Here is a 14362-nt window from a genome sequence, read left to right on the forward strand (position 1 = left end):
AATCTGCAGCAATCTGCTTACATGTGTGCAACTTGCCCAAAGGGGCTTTTGTCGAATGTGTTGCTATATTTGTTGCTTCAAATATTGTATATTATGTGTTCTGGATAACTAGCTCCTCTTTGGGTCTTCAAAGCAGAGTTATGAAATGGTACAATATACATATTAAATACATCATTTAATACATCATTTAATACAGTTTGAATAAAATTACATCATTAAACAACCTTGAAATAGCTTTCCTTAATATCTGCATTTAATACAGAAAATAATACATGATACCCAGATTTATGTCATAACTAAGTTTGCATAAAATGTTTGGCCCATTTGTAGGTAATAAGTGTTTGGGGTTTTTTTTAATGTGGATTCCTTTAATTTTGGATGATATTTGTACACAGTATCTATATTCATAGAGCATTCTCAGAAAGGTATATAATACAGCAAATCATCCAGTCATTCTGCCTTCTCTGTGGATGCTGAGGGCCCTTCAGAGAGAACATGAAGTATGGGTCTGCTTTCTTTAAAGGGGAAAGAAAAGTGGCAGCATGGAGTCTGCATGTCAGACTTGTTTATTGCAGGAATTGCATTTGACATCCATCTCCTCTTAGATTTGAAACTGGTTCTGGTGAACAGTGAGATTCGTGCGTAATGTACTTGCCATTTTCCTTCCCTCGTCTGCAGGAGGAGCTGGCTTCATGAGACCTGAGTAGAAGGGATGGAGTGGACTCTCGTTCTTCAGTTCAGGTTTTGGTAGGGAGATGGGTGTTTATGAAGAGCTAATTTGTGTGCAGTCTGTCCTCTTGGTGGTAGAAAAGGAGGTGGTGTGAATTCTGATGTGCTCTCCTTCTGCCGTCCTCTCCCTCGCGAGGTTACCTTGGTGCCAGGTCTTTGGCTTTCAAGTGCTTCCATTTAGTGCATTTTTGAAAAAGGTGCATTGGGAGTACGCGAGCCTTTTAAAATGCCTTTGAATGTAGATCCTGCTGTAGATATACTGGTATAGGTATCTTAGGAAACTCTTACTTGCATGAAAAGTATCATGTTTATGGTCTGCCTTTTCAGATTTTCAGCATAAAAAGTGGTCAGCTTAGGAACTGTGGGCAGAGCCATTTGCACATGGCAGAAGTGTGGTTTCTCTGAGCTATGGCTGCGATTTATCCTTGGTAGTTTTGAAAAATGTGTACCATGGACCTGCTTTTAGCATTCCTAAAAGTAACAGAGATGTTTACTCTAGAAATTTATAGTATTGAGAGTGAAGGAGAAGGACAATTCCAGATTAGGTAAATACACATAATATAAAAAAATCTAAATATACATGTTATGAAAATTGCAGTTTTTTGTTTGAATTGTACATGTTAGATTTCATTCAGTAATTTCACGTAAGAACTGTCAAAATTATTTGTATTTTTTCTGGACAGTGTGGAGAAGTTATATATTTTAGTAAAAATACTGCATATAAATGGAGTGACATGAAAAAAATACCTAGAGTGCACAGTTAACTCATTTCGCACCTTTTTTTTTTTTAAATTTCCCAGGTTTTAATTTTAACTGTTTACTCCATTAAGAATTATTTCCAGCAAATGGCAAGTGTTTAAGAGGTTTGTTAAGAAATCCGTCTATACTATTCTATGCGAAGCAGAAATTTGCTGGGGCTCAATGAAGTTCTTTCTAGATGTCTTTTCTGTAGCAGAAACAGTGTCCAAGATAAAGAATTACAAAATTATACATGTTTTGGATTTTCCATCCTCTCCACCGCCACCACCTCCAGCTGCATTTTCTGCTGAAAAACAAGAAAAGTGAGTATTTTCTGTTAATTTTAGCTGCTCTGATTTTTTGTTAAATAGGTGTTACTTTTGTGATATGCATATTATGTGTGTTTGACCTTCAGAAAGTTGAACGTGCTGTGACAGCTTGTCTGGGAAAATGCAGTAAGCAGCAATAACACATGCTATATATAGTGTAGCAGTTGATACCAGCATTTCTCAAAGGACCAAACACACTCTGAACCACTCTTCCTGGAAAGTTTCAGGAGTTAAATATAGACAGCTCTGTCCCACACATACAAGACTGCGGTATGCAAGCCATGCAAAAGAAATAAACTCTTGGATCAATATAATCTGTGAATCTGTTTTTGAAGCAGATGACACAAAAACTGTAATTTGACCTAATTGCGTAAGTCTTTATCCAACCCTGCATGAATCCCTTTCTAATAACCAGTTAAGAGAGAGAGAGACACTTGCTGTGTTTGTATCTGTAGCTACTGATTCTGCTACTGTCTCTCTCTCAAATGATTCCACAGATGTTCACTGGTCTCAGTTAAGATTCTTTCAGTGTAATAAATTGCGGTTCCAGGTTCATTTAAGGCAAGATACCAATATTAGAATTAAAACTTACATTTGAAAGCTGTGGCTCACCATGTTACTAGGTCATTTTCGACCCTTTCCACCTGCATTGAAACATGTCACATAATCAGTGTCCTACCCTCTGCAATCTGTGGACATAATCAACACTATGTTACTAACTACGTATTTTATTTTCGTAGTTTAATACTGTATTCTATTTTTGTTTCTGCTCTGAACTTTCCACTGCAGTGGTTCAGCAAATATGCTTATTTTGTTTTCTGAATGGCTAAGGATAGCCAGGTCAGCGTGATCTAGAGAAACCACTGTGGTTCAGCACGTGTCACATTACTGTTTGTATGCACTGACACTCATGTATTTACATGGCCTTGATTTGACAGTGACAGATCTTTTCTTCACCAATGTGCATGGCCTCATTCCAGTGCACATTTAAAAAGATAAAAAATAATTCACTTACATTTTGTGATATCAGTTATGACATGCAACGGTCAAATTGTTAGCTCCTGCAAATCAGTCTGTCCATGCTTGCCTGTGTAAGGTTCCTTGTGGGAAAATACTGCTCTCCTTAAGTCGATGACTGTGATTCCAAAATATCAATGATGAACAATGGTCCTAACTTCAGGCGGTGTTAGGAATACCTGAGTCTTCCTAAATGTAGAGTTTGTTTTTTATTTCAGAACATGATGCTTAAGGGCATAGGATCAGGCTTTAGTACTACTCTCTTTGCCAAGAAAGCAAATGTATAAGGAGGTTTGCGTGTGGGTCCTGGGTGGTTTGGTTTTGCTTTGCTGGTATTTCTGTGGAGTTCAGATGCACGTTCCAGTGTAAGGGAAGAGCACTTTGTTCGTACTTGCAACCAGCTCACTCTCAGCAATAACTTAATCTTCCATAAATACGATTATATGATTAATTGCAAAAAAGTGTTTCTAAAAATAAATTTGGGAGACAATGGAGTGGGCATAATTTCTGTGCAAGTGTGTGTAAGTGGTATCACAGTGTGAGCAGGCCAAAATCTTCCTTGTGATTTTATTACAACAGTAATATTTGACTCATTTTATTGAACTGTGATTAAACCGTGTAACTTACTGTACTTTTCTAACCTCTTTGCCACAACATTTTTTTTAAATCTTAGCCTAGTGTCATTGATTTTGGGAGCCAGTAACAATCTAGTTCCACTTCACACTCTGACAGCAACTTGATGGGTGGCCCTGAGTAGCCTCTCTTTTGTGTGAAATGTGAAGAATACTCACCTATGTCCCACAGGCACTGATCAACAAATGTATTATTCAATACTGTTTTGTGTCTTAAAGATGTGAAACACTTAGAGTAAACTAATTTATCTTCTTCAAACTAGCTGACGGCAAATTGTTCTGTAGGAATCACGTGTGTTTTAGTTTTAATCTCTGAACCTCTTCAGTCATCTCGGCTGATTGGCAGAGCTGTTGACCTGCTGTTCTGCATGCAATACAGAATAACAATAATGGACTGGTTTCGCTCTTCCACTTGTGTTTCTCAGTTTCTATAAAATCAGATTATCTTCTAGGGTATCATATGCAGAACCATACTTTCAATTTTAGGACCTGGGCTGTCTTAGGAAGATTAGTGTTAAATTTGTAATACAAAAGAGTGTGTTTCAACCAGAAAACTGATGGTAGGGGACTAGAGCCAAAAGCTTTATCTTAAACTTGGAAGAGAAATGGAGATTTACACTGCTTTTTAATGTTCCAAATGCACACTATTCATTCCCATCTCTTTTCCTTATGCTATTCATTTTCAGCTTTAACAAAGCACCTGAATACATTTGGGGCTGATGCCACACAGAACTTTGATACATCTCTAGTGTTTCAGGTGATTGCAGCAGTCACAGATAATTAAATGTTTAATTACATTCAGTTTTAAGTCTTAAGGCAAAAGAAATTTTGCGTTCTCTTCACTTGTGTGATGGCTGTATTTTCTATAATTCTGCAGTTTAGTAGGTAAGGTCGGTGTGCTGGATTTGTGTAATCCTTCAATGTTGGTCCTCTTCCAAGTAAAGATAAAGCTAATTTGGCGCATTCAGAACTCGTGTACCATTAGTGTAAAATTTAATAGAATATTGCACAAGAGCACTGCTTATGTGAATTTGAGAGAGAGAGAGAGAGAATGTTGACTGCCTTACAAATAAATATATAGAAATGAAAACCTTAGAAGTTACTTAACCTTTTTTGGCAGCTGCTTCTTCTTCCTTTTTCTTTTGTTCCTCAATAACTTTCATCTTCTCTTCATATTCATCAGCTCGTGTTTTCCACTCAACCCTGTTGTTTTGAAGACCATCAAACATAGGTGTAATTTCCTTGTGAAACCTCGAGAATTCCTGTACAAACAATTTAAATTAGTAGATTAGAAATTTGTAAACTGATGGTTTGTAACGTCTGAGTTTGTGGAGATAGTGCTGCTTTGCAGAGAAAACATTATTTTTCATTTTTCTATTAAATTTAATTCTGTGTGTATGCTAGATGAATTAATTTTATTTGATTTCACATTTTTTCAGGCACTTGTTCCGTCGCTGGTAGTGGGTTTTCTGTAGAAGAGAAAAAAATTTGAAAGAAATAGCGTGAGTACTGATGGTGTGCGTTGGAAAGCATGTTCTTGGCCATGCAGTGGTGGTGCGTCATTGGAAATACTGTGCTGAGATAATAATGCTGTACTGTGCGTGTATTCAGTTGGAAAAAATCTGAATTATATATACTGCACATTGTAGTATCTTCCCTAAGCTCACATTTGATAGTCTGATTCATATAATAAAATTACAGCTGTGATACACTACATTTTATCATACGATTATCTGTACTGGAATAGATTTAAAAAGTCTCGTGTCCTGTAGGATATTCCAAACAGATGAGGATGTATCTGAAGTTGTTAAACTATTACTTGTCACTTTTCTGCCTGACGTTCTGGGATAATACTAAAAGCTAGACAGGGATTAATAATGTTGGCATTTCAGTGCCCTACAGAAGATACAGAATGTCTGTATTTCAAGAAAGCTGCAAGTTTCCTGTTCCCTTTGCTGTGCCATTAACTGCTTTCGTTAGCCATCCACATGTTGCATACTTATATTGAATGGGACTGTGAAGAATCAGACTGGGCTTTACCTTCTTAACTCAGTCTTTGAGGGTAGTAACAACACCTTAGTGCCCTCAAGTTTCGCTGAGATACTCACTTGTTATGAGTTTTCTTCACATCTCTTGAATTTGCTTTGTGGGAGCAATTCTCCTGTGTAACAAAAGACTGAAAAATTGTGGCAGTTGTGATAGCTGTTTACCCTGTGACCAGGAGTCCTTCTGCTGTCTGGAATTATTTAACTAAAGTAGTTTGTCACTAATTGTGCCGTCAGAACTGCTGCAGTGGGAAAACGAAAGAAAGTAATATTCTTACCTTGTACACAAATGTACACACAAAATCTATGAAACCAACTTGGAGCTTAGGTAGTTCATCTCCTTTGTTTCTATCCATCATAGGCTAGAACAAAACAGCAGTAATTGAGATTATGTAGATGCACTTTCTGGTATAATGATCTAGCAAGCATCATGGACCACTGTCTAGTCAATGATTTAGTAGCAGTTAATACTGCTTATCACAGTTACATTATTTAGTACTTACAATTGGTTGTTGCTGCAGCACAGTTCGTTCTAGGTCACCTTGCTCCCAGAATTCATTTGCAACCATGAGGGCAACCTGAATAGTCACAATTCAGTGATTCAATTCAAGTGTCAGCAGAAAGCAGTACATTTAAATAAATAAGCTATAGGACAAAGGGTAATGGCTTTAAACTGGAAGAGGGCAGGTTTGGACTAGATATTAGGAAGAAATCTTTACTGTGAGGGCGGTGACACACTGGAGCAGGTTGTCCAGGGAAACTGTGGAAATTGCCTGGAAGTGTTCAAGGCCAGGCTGGACGGGGCTTTGAGCAACCTGGAGTAGTGGGAGGTGTCCCTGCCCATGGCAGGGGGGTTGGACCAGATAATCTCTAAGGTCCCTTCCAACCCAAACCATTCTGTGATTCTGTGAAATAAATAAAAGAATACGGCTTTCCAGAAAATGTGAAAATGTTGATGAACCATAACTGGCATATGACTGTATACTACTTTATTGTTACTAAATTCCCTCTCGGAAAGAGAGGACTTCTTTTTTGCTGGCTGTGTTATCTCAGAGTAGTTTTAAAAGTTCTCTGGAAATCAAGAGTTTTGCTCAAACACAATAGAATTCCACTCTTTAGTTCCTGTAGAGATAGCCAAGCACCTCTTTTAAAAATTACAGACGCTCTCTGGTGTACTTAAGGCTTTTTCCAGCAAATTCTCTACCGATGCTCTGGTGCATGCTGAGTAAATGATAGATTATTGTCAACAGGAACAAGATAATATTAGCAATGTAACAGAATCCTCTACTACCTTTAATGTGTTTTACTTAGAAGGCTCCACGAGGATCTTGCAGTTATAATTTGATTATTCATAGTTAAAACCTATTCCTGTAAGGCTCAGTGATGAGCTTCAGCGTGATGGTCAAGCAGTACTGAAGTACTTGAAGTACTTAATAACAAAGCAGTCTCACACTGTATTACGGAATTTATTTTTAGCATGTTTAAGCTACTTTGAAATGGCATCAAGATCCACAGAATAGACACAATTAATTCAAGTCATACTGTTGTTAAACCTGTACTTTAAAAATACCTGAAAAATAGCAAAAGTTGGATAGCAGCTGTGATATTTAAGGGTATCTAGAACAGCTGACAGAATCAGGGATGCCAGTTTTAGCTGAAGGCCAAGTAGAGAAGGGCGGAACAACTGAAGAGTGGTTGGGGAGAGGCATCATGGAACCCTTATGCTCACAGTGACAGAAAAATAGAAATTGTTTGCTGCAAACCTAGCTGGGTGCAAATACTTAAATACGTATAAAACGATAAGAAGTATTTTTTCCTAGATGATCATGCATCAAATAGGCAGTAAACCAGATAGCAAATGCAGTCTTGTCTGTCTGAAAAGTACCTACCTTGCTTTGCACTTCCCAAGGCTTGGTTATAGCAGACAGGTCACATCCAGTCATCATCATGGCCCTTTGAAGACACAAAACGAAACGGGAGTATAGTTAGGATGAGGAAAGGGAAAAAAGAAAGACTGGATTTTTGTGGTCTTTAGATACGTAAGATGCAGATGGAGGCACGTTTTGCACATTTTGAGAAGGTTGTATACATCTATTTCTGGTTTAAAACCATGATTACGCTCAATCATTGGACAAGAACACCAAGTCTTAGTTAACATGTTTAGGTGCCCAAATTCTTTCAAAATCTGGTCCTAGATAACTGGTTGAATAAAGAGTAAAATAGGAACCACCTACATGATGACTTCTTTTTTGGTTGGATCAATAGATATATATTTAATTGCTTCCTCTTCTGTTTCCATTTTTTCAATGGCATCCACAATCTTTTGAAACATAGTTCTTTTCCTGTTAAAACATACCAATAAACCATATATAGTTCATACATTAAAAATTAAATAGAAAACCATATTTCTGATATTTATGCTTTTCCAAAGTAGTATCCTAGCCAGAGTAGTGTCAAAGTGACACCTTCTTGCTGTTGAACATAAACTTTTCAGGTAACCTAGCACATTTCTATTTTGCTGTATACCGCTGACATGTAAAACATCATGTCAGATTTCCTGACAAAGAAACAGATAACCCATTTCCTGGCTCTTCGTATTAAACTGTTTAGGGTGACATTCTGATTCCTTTAGTATTACATGTTTTGTTACTTCCTGTTACATGATGAATTAGGAAAAGTGAAGCAAATACTAATAAATATTCTTCCACTCCCTCCTCTCAAAAATCCAAAACACTAACACCTGAGAAGAACTTTGACAAACATAAATGTGTCTTGCTATTGCTTAATAAATCTTTTAATTTGCATTTAGAATGAATGAAATACTGGAATTACTGTTCACTAAAATTTCATAACTGCTGTTGAACAACTCACTGAATTGTTTCATGTCTCCAGGCTTTAAATTGGCCCCAGTCATAAGACTTCTGAACCAAAACAAAAGGCTCCATATATCTTTAAGGAAAATAGCCATTGTAATAGCACATTAATTCAGTAACTTGTGAGCAGGATGGATGATGTGATATTTGGAGTCTTTGGCATATTTAGCACTGGAATCAGTAGACATCTGCAGTTTTGTTTTTAAACCAGCATCTGAATTTCCATGTCTTAAGCACACTCCTGCTTAGTATAAGCAAGTGTAGTATGATACGCTGGAGATCACACACGTACACAATAGACTACAGAATCCACACTTCTGAAAGTGTTTGCTGTGACGGAAAGCATATATGAATGACCTACTAAGTGTATGCCAAATATAGCTCTGTACTCAGCATATAGACAACTAAAAACTATAGTTATAAACTGTATAGGATTGACATTTTTTTCAGTAGGAGGTTATACAGAATTTTTTACTTACTTGAAATACAAAGCCAAGTCAGTTGCTATTATTGCAACTTCAAATAAGTGTAGAACAGTTTCATACTGGCGCTTATTTAGGTTCTGGAAGATGTTTAAACTCTGCAAGATGGAAAGTTTACGAATTCAGTTCCTTTTATAACACTGTCTTTGGTTTGTACTATACAGGCTGTCTCAGAATAATATAACAAAATTGGCCAACTACAGCCCCTAAATTAAAAGAATGCCACAAATGATAAAAATGTTTCTAAAGATGGCCCTTATTCATGGCTAATAAATGGCTAAAATAACTGTGTGAATGGTAGGTGGATTTAAGATGCTGTCCCCAGAGTCTACACAAATACCTAAATCCACAGTGACTCAAACAGTTGCAAGTCCTGGTATTGCCATATATAAATCCAAAGAAAACCACCTATCTGCCTCATAATTAGTAAAGAAATGGGAGTTCTTCATGATTTCTTTACAGTTCACATTCCATAAACCTAATTTTCCTAGACTTTTTAAAGCTCCACAGTAGACACCAGTTTCCTGCAGTGCTGTTATGGACCTAGTGTCATAAGTGTAATGGCCTTTTCCTCAGGCAAAGGGAATGAGAGCATCACACCCAGCATTTTTCTAAGTGTCCCATTTTCCTTCCTTCTTTAACTGAGGGGACAATACCTGTGAGAGCACGTGGCACAGCGATGCTGCTGTCGAAGGCCTCCAGAGGTCCTGACAACTGCTCCAGCAAAGAGCAGAGGTTAGTCCCCAGCATCTCACATTTGAAAAAGTAGATCACCATCAATGAAGGTAAAGGTGGTTTTGTATTGGGTTTTTTTTAAATCATAAATCTTCTGGGCTTTTTATGATTATTGTGCTACTGGTTAGCGTAAGGATTCATTCTGTGGCCTCACAAGGTCAGGAAATGGCACCACCACAGGTCTGAGAAAATGAAAAATGAGGGTGGAATTGTGAGGGTTCACAGCCCGCCATGCTGCTGTGAACAAGTGGGATAGAAAGGACACGTGTTCAAGCCGTGCCTGTTAAATTTATTTCCCTGTAACGTACATAGTAAAGACTCGCAAACAGTCTCTTTCTTTGTAGCCAGGGAAGAGCCAGGCACCGCTGAGGGAAGAGTGGCAGATCCTCACCAGAGGAGCAGGCCTCTGGGGGACAGAGGGCCCTGAGGGACTGCACTGACGCCATTTTTTTGAGCCTGAGGTGGGGAGCCTCACCTCAACAGCTGCTGGGGAAGGGCTGCTGAGGACATCTGCCTAATTCAGGGAAGATCAGTAATAGAAGCTGTCGTGGAGCCTCGTGATACTGCCTTCTCTGTTTTAGCAAGGTAAGGTGTGGGAAGGTCTGGCTTAGGGGTAAGGGGGGCCTTCATGAACAGCTCCATTCCTTTGCTACTCAACTGCCAGAGCCAGCAGCTGAACTCAGACCTCCTGAATCAGGGGCAGTGGTTTAATTACAACATTTTGTATGTATGTATGGTGTTTTCTGCTTTGGTTGCAACATCAGTGGAGCCTCATGATACTGCCTTCTCTGTTTTAGCAAGGTGAGGTGTGGGAAGGTCTGGCTTAGGGTAAGGGGGCCCTTCATGAACAGCTCCATTCCTTTGCTACTCAACTGCCAGAGCCAGCAGCTGAACTCAGACCTCCTGAATCAGGGGCAGTGGTTTAATTACAACATTTTGTATGTATGTATGGTGTTTTCTGCTTTGGTTGCAACATCAGCTGTTTTGTGAAAGCGGAAAAAAACCTGAGGAGTGTGAGTGGGACCCAGAGGTAAAGCTTTTCTATCTTGTGTGAGCCTGTTTCTGGCAGAATTGCTGATGTTTCTCTAAAAGTGGACAATGCATGATAGTCTTACATTTATGAATATTAGCATAATTTTTTAATCTGGACCTAAAGGAATGAATGAGACGTGGTGAAATTTGGAACATCATAACTCAATTGGATCTTTTGTGTTGATCAGTGTAAGCAGGAGGTTCATGTAGACATACCTCATCTTGCAGTAGGGTTTTACTGTACTCCAGGTGATGCCTTTCTAAAATGGAAGAGCCATGAAGTTTTGCCAGCGGAGCAGCTGACCTGTTGAAAAAAAAGCAATTCTTTATAATATTTTGGAGGCAATATTTTTGATTCAGGATTCAGATTTTTTAGGATTAAAATGCTTCTGATCTGCAAGTTCAATAGTTTAATCTATATACCTTAACCATTGGTACGATGCAAAGCAAAAACAAATATGAAATACTCTTATGATTGAATAATTACGGAAATCGGAAAGCACTGGGTGTTCAGTGTCCACCAAAGTCAAAGGTGTGGTTAGATGCCTCAAAACTCAGAACCTGTTTTTTTAAACATGCTTCTGTTTTGTGTTTCATGCTCAGTTTTGCTGTTTGTTTAATCTACGCAACCTTCTGTGTACCTTAAAAATAGCCTTGATGCATCTTTTGGTATTTATTATGTGACACGGCTTTTGAACTCTTGTCTGTCTGTAATGACTGTGGGCTGTGCCCCATGTGATTCTACCTTACTTGTAAGTATACTGGAGTTTAATTCCTCTATCGCCCTTGGACTTCTCCCTTCCCCCAAAATAACCATTTTATGGACTGCGCAAGTCGTGACAGCTCAGGTCAGTGTTATCACAGAGCTCGAAGCATTCCTCTGATGTTGGGCTAAGCTTCAAGCAGAGGAAATTCTGCGTCAGACCATGGTAGTGGGAGGAAGGGAGAAGTGTCCTATCTATGTAGGCTTCAGGTGGTTCTGGATGTTTGGAAGTGTATTTTCCTCCTTTCCTCACTTGTCTAATAACTCTGTTCCTCAGATAACCCAAGGAGGATTGCTGCATGCTACCTGTATTTTCTGACTTGTGATTAGGACTGTCGTGGTAAAGCCTGATAACTTTTATAAATAGCTTTACTGCGTATGACCTCACGTAGAGGGCTTTCGGCTAGGGAAGACCACAGTAGGAAGATTTAAAACCTCACTTAAACTTATTTGGATGAGAGGCAGTCCACTGAATAGGAATCAGCGTCTGTCATTCTCTCTCTCCTACGTCACCTGGAGAATCCCTGAGAATAATCAGAAAATCCCCTCGCGTCACTGCTCCAACATGCAGGCTGAAATGCCTCTCCCCGAGGAGTGTATCCAGGGTCAGAGGAGGATGAATCATTCTGGAGATACAGTTGGTGGGAAACTGTACTCAGAAAATTATGGTTATAATCTTCTGGTGCGCGTGATATTCTGACAAACCTGTGTTCTCTGGCTAGCGTATAGAAACAAGCCCTAACAGAGCATGTGAAAGACTAAACAGTGGATTGTTCACTCTTCTGGAGAAGAATGGGTCTCACCATGATATCTAATGCTGTAATAAAAAGGGAAGTTTAAAACAAAATTAATTAATATTGCTTTTAACAAGAACCTACTAATTAATATTGTTACATAAACAAGGGGAAAACCATATGGAAATCCTTTAGAATGTGTTCTCAGGATAAAAAGGAGCATGAATTGCAAAGGTTAACTTCATGACAGGTAACTTACTGGCATGTGGACCCAGTGGCAGAACACAAGCTCTTTAGCTCAGAATCCTGTATAACATGAGGAGATTACACCTCAGGAAAGGATCTACATCAATCAGTAAACTCAGGAGGGGGTGGGGAACCACTGAGCTAGTCAAATCAAACAGCAGAAAACAGAGAAAAAGAATGTGTCTTCAATCCTACATCCCTCTAAACCATATCCTGAATCCATCTCCAGAAAAGTGTTTATGCCCCGTCTTGACAAAAGGTAGTCCAGTTAGGGATTTTGATTTACTTTTTTTTCATTTCTCTGTGGCCTCATGTGCATGAGGGTCTGCTACAATGCAACATTGCAAGAGCTTAGTCTCTCTTAAAAATGAACTGCATCTCCAAGAGATCCTCCTAAGATTCTGCTTCTGCATCTCTGAGGCAGAAACCTTACGTAGGATAAGTGTTCATTCTGTTCAATGCCAGATGAATATAGAATATTCAGTATACCTTATATTTTTGCAGGTTTTGACATGGTTTCTTCATTTGCCACTAAAAATACTAGGTATTAATATATTTGAGCATTTGTACTCACTTCATCTGATACAAGTTATTGGTCCCTCTGTGATCAATGTCATGGCAGAAAGCAGCAGCAACCATGGCAAAGGCTTCTAGATCATTATAGTATTTCTTTATTTTGCCTGTCTGTAAAAGAAAACAGACAGTTCTGACTGTGTACCTTCCTGAATTTTCCAGTTGGAAGTGAAAGGAAAAGTAAATAGTGAACATAAGGTCAGTATTAGCAACATTACCATCAGTAGAGTGAACATTGTTTGTCCCACGTTGAATCCATGTCGCCAGTTATGGTAAGTGATGTCTCGATAACCTTTCCTGACTGTGTACATCCATCTTGTAAGGACCTATTACGAACAAAAGTGATTAAGACTGTGCTGTTAATTAAACAAAGTGATGGAATTCCTGTAAAATTACTGGAATATACCATGAAATTACTGTAATAATGTGCAAGTTCTATGAAAATAATTGCTTTTCATTGAGTTAAACATGGAAACAGCCGATTTGTCTCATGTAAATGCATATTGATTTAATTACTTCCGTAGCTCACACAATTTCAGGACAAATATGCAGATGTTTAATTAAGAGTGGAAGATTGCTATCCATACCACTAATATTTTAGAATCGCCTACTTCTATATTGAAGTATCTGCAGTCAACTATTTTTCTTCTATCTTAAAATAAGTCTAAACAAGACAAAAGAAATAAGACCTCAGCTGGGACTTTGAACTTTTCAACGACGTTTATCTCAAAGAACAGTCGTATTCCACAGGTTATTAGGCCATGCTCTGTAACAGGAAAGTCGCTGAAGCGGAATTCATACAGTTCTAAATCTTTTGGATCAGGCAATTCTTCTTTCTGTTGGGAAAAGTCAAAAACACAAAGGTTTTTTCTGGCAAGAACAAAGTTGGAAAAACTTTTTTATTTTATTTTATTTTCTGACTTCAGTAGAAGCATCGCCTAAGGACAGGATGTTTACTGTACCTTCAAAGGCCTCAGGTTCCAGTACAAACTAATGTGTATTAAGATAGAAATCACAGTTGTGATACTGCTGGCTTTCTTCTCAAAGAGGATAGGTAAATGTCTTGGTCAGACAGTGTTTCTTCCTGCTCTGAATTCCAGTACAATCTGTTGTGGCCATCTCAACGTTTCCATACTTCAGAAATCTCAGGCCTTGGAGTTTATCTTTCCTGGTATAAAATGATATGCTTCTCCCACTCTAGAAAGGTGGCTGAATGTATGCACGTATTTCAACAAATAAGGCTGAACACCCATGCAAAAAGATTTCCTTCTCCCTGAAATTTTTCTTTGTATTTACTCTGCTCTGAGGTCAAGGACAAGGAAACCTGAAGCAGTGGTGGTTTAAGACCCATTACTTTGTGAATCATCAGATCTAGAAACACCTGCTTTATCCCATTAGCGATCTGGGATTCCAGGTCTTATAATAGGATAAAGC

At 38.4% G+C, this 14362-nt stretch overlaps 1 protein-coding gene across 2 annotated transcripts in view; it reads right to left on the minus strand.

Annotated features, from left to right (window-relative positions):
• Positions 1-1190: 1190 nt before the first annotated feature.
• PDE6C (phosphodiesterase 6C, cGMP-specific, cone, alpha prime) overlaps positions 1191-14362 on the minus strand; it is a 29601-nt gene continuing 16429 nt past the window's right edge. Inside the window, exons 12-22 of one of the 2 annotated variants that reach the window (XM_010182800.1) lie at positions 13618-13764; positions 13147-13254; positions 12930-13039; positions 10829-10916; positions 8843-8943; positions 7725-7832; positions 7380-7443; positions 5994-6068; positions 5769-5852; positions 4554-4707; positions 1191-1774 (exon numbers count right to left, since the gene is read on the minus strand). In XM_010182800.1, coding sequence (XP_010181102.1) covers positions 1707-1774; positions 4554-4707; positions 5769-5852; positions 5994-6068; positions 7380-7443; positions 7725-7832; positions 8843-8943; positions 10829-10916; positions 12930-13039; positions 13147-13254; positions 13618-13764 — 1107 coding nt within the window. In that variant the 3' untranslated portion in view covers positions 1191-1706. The remainder of the gene's footprint in view (positions 1775-4553; positions 4708-5768; positions 5853-5993; positions 6069-7379; positions 7444-7724; positions 7833-8842; positions 8944-10828; positions 10917-12929; positions 13040-13146; positions 13255-13617; positions 13765-14362) is intronic. The other variant, XM_010182801.1, reaches the window with a different exon arrangement.

The sequence above is a fragment of the Mesitornis unicolor genome, unplaced genomic scaffold, assembly GCF_000695765.1.
Source record: "Mesitornis unicolor isolate BGI_N332 unplaced genomic scaffold, ASM69576v1 scaffold11914, whole genome shotgun sequence".
Classification (NCBI taxonomy): Eukaryota; Metazoa; Chordata; class Aves; order Mesitornithiformes; family Mesitornithidae; genus Mesitornis; species Mesitornis unicolor.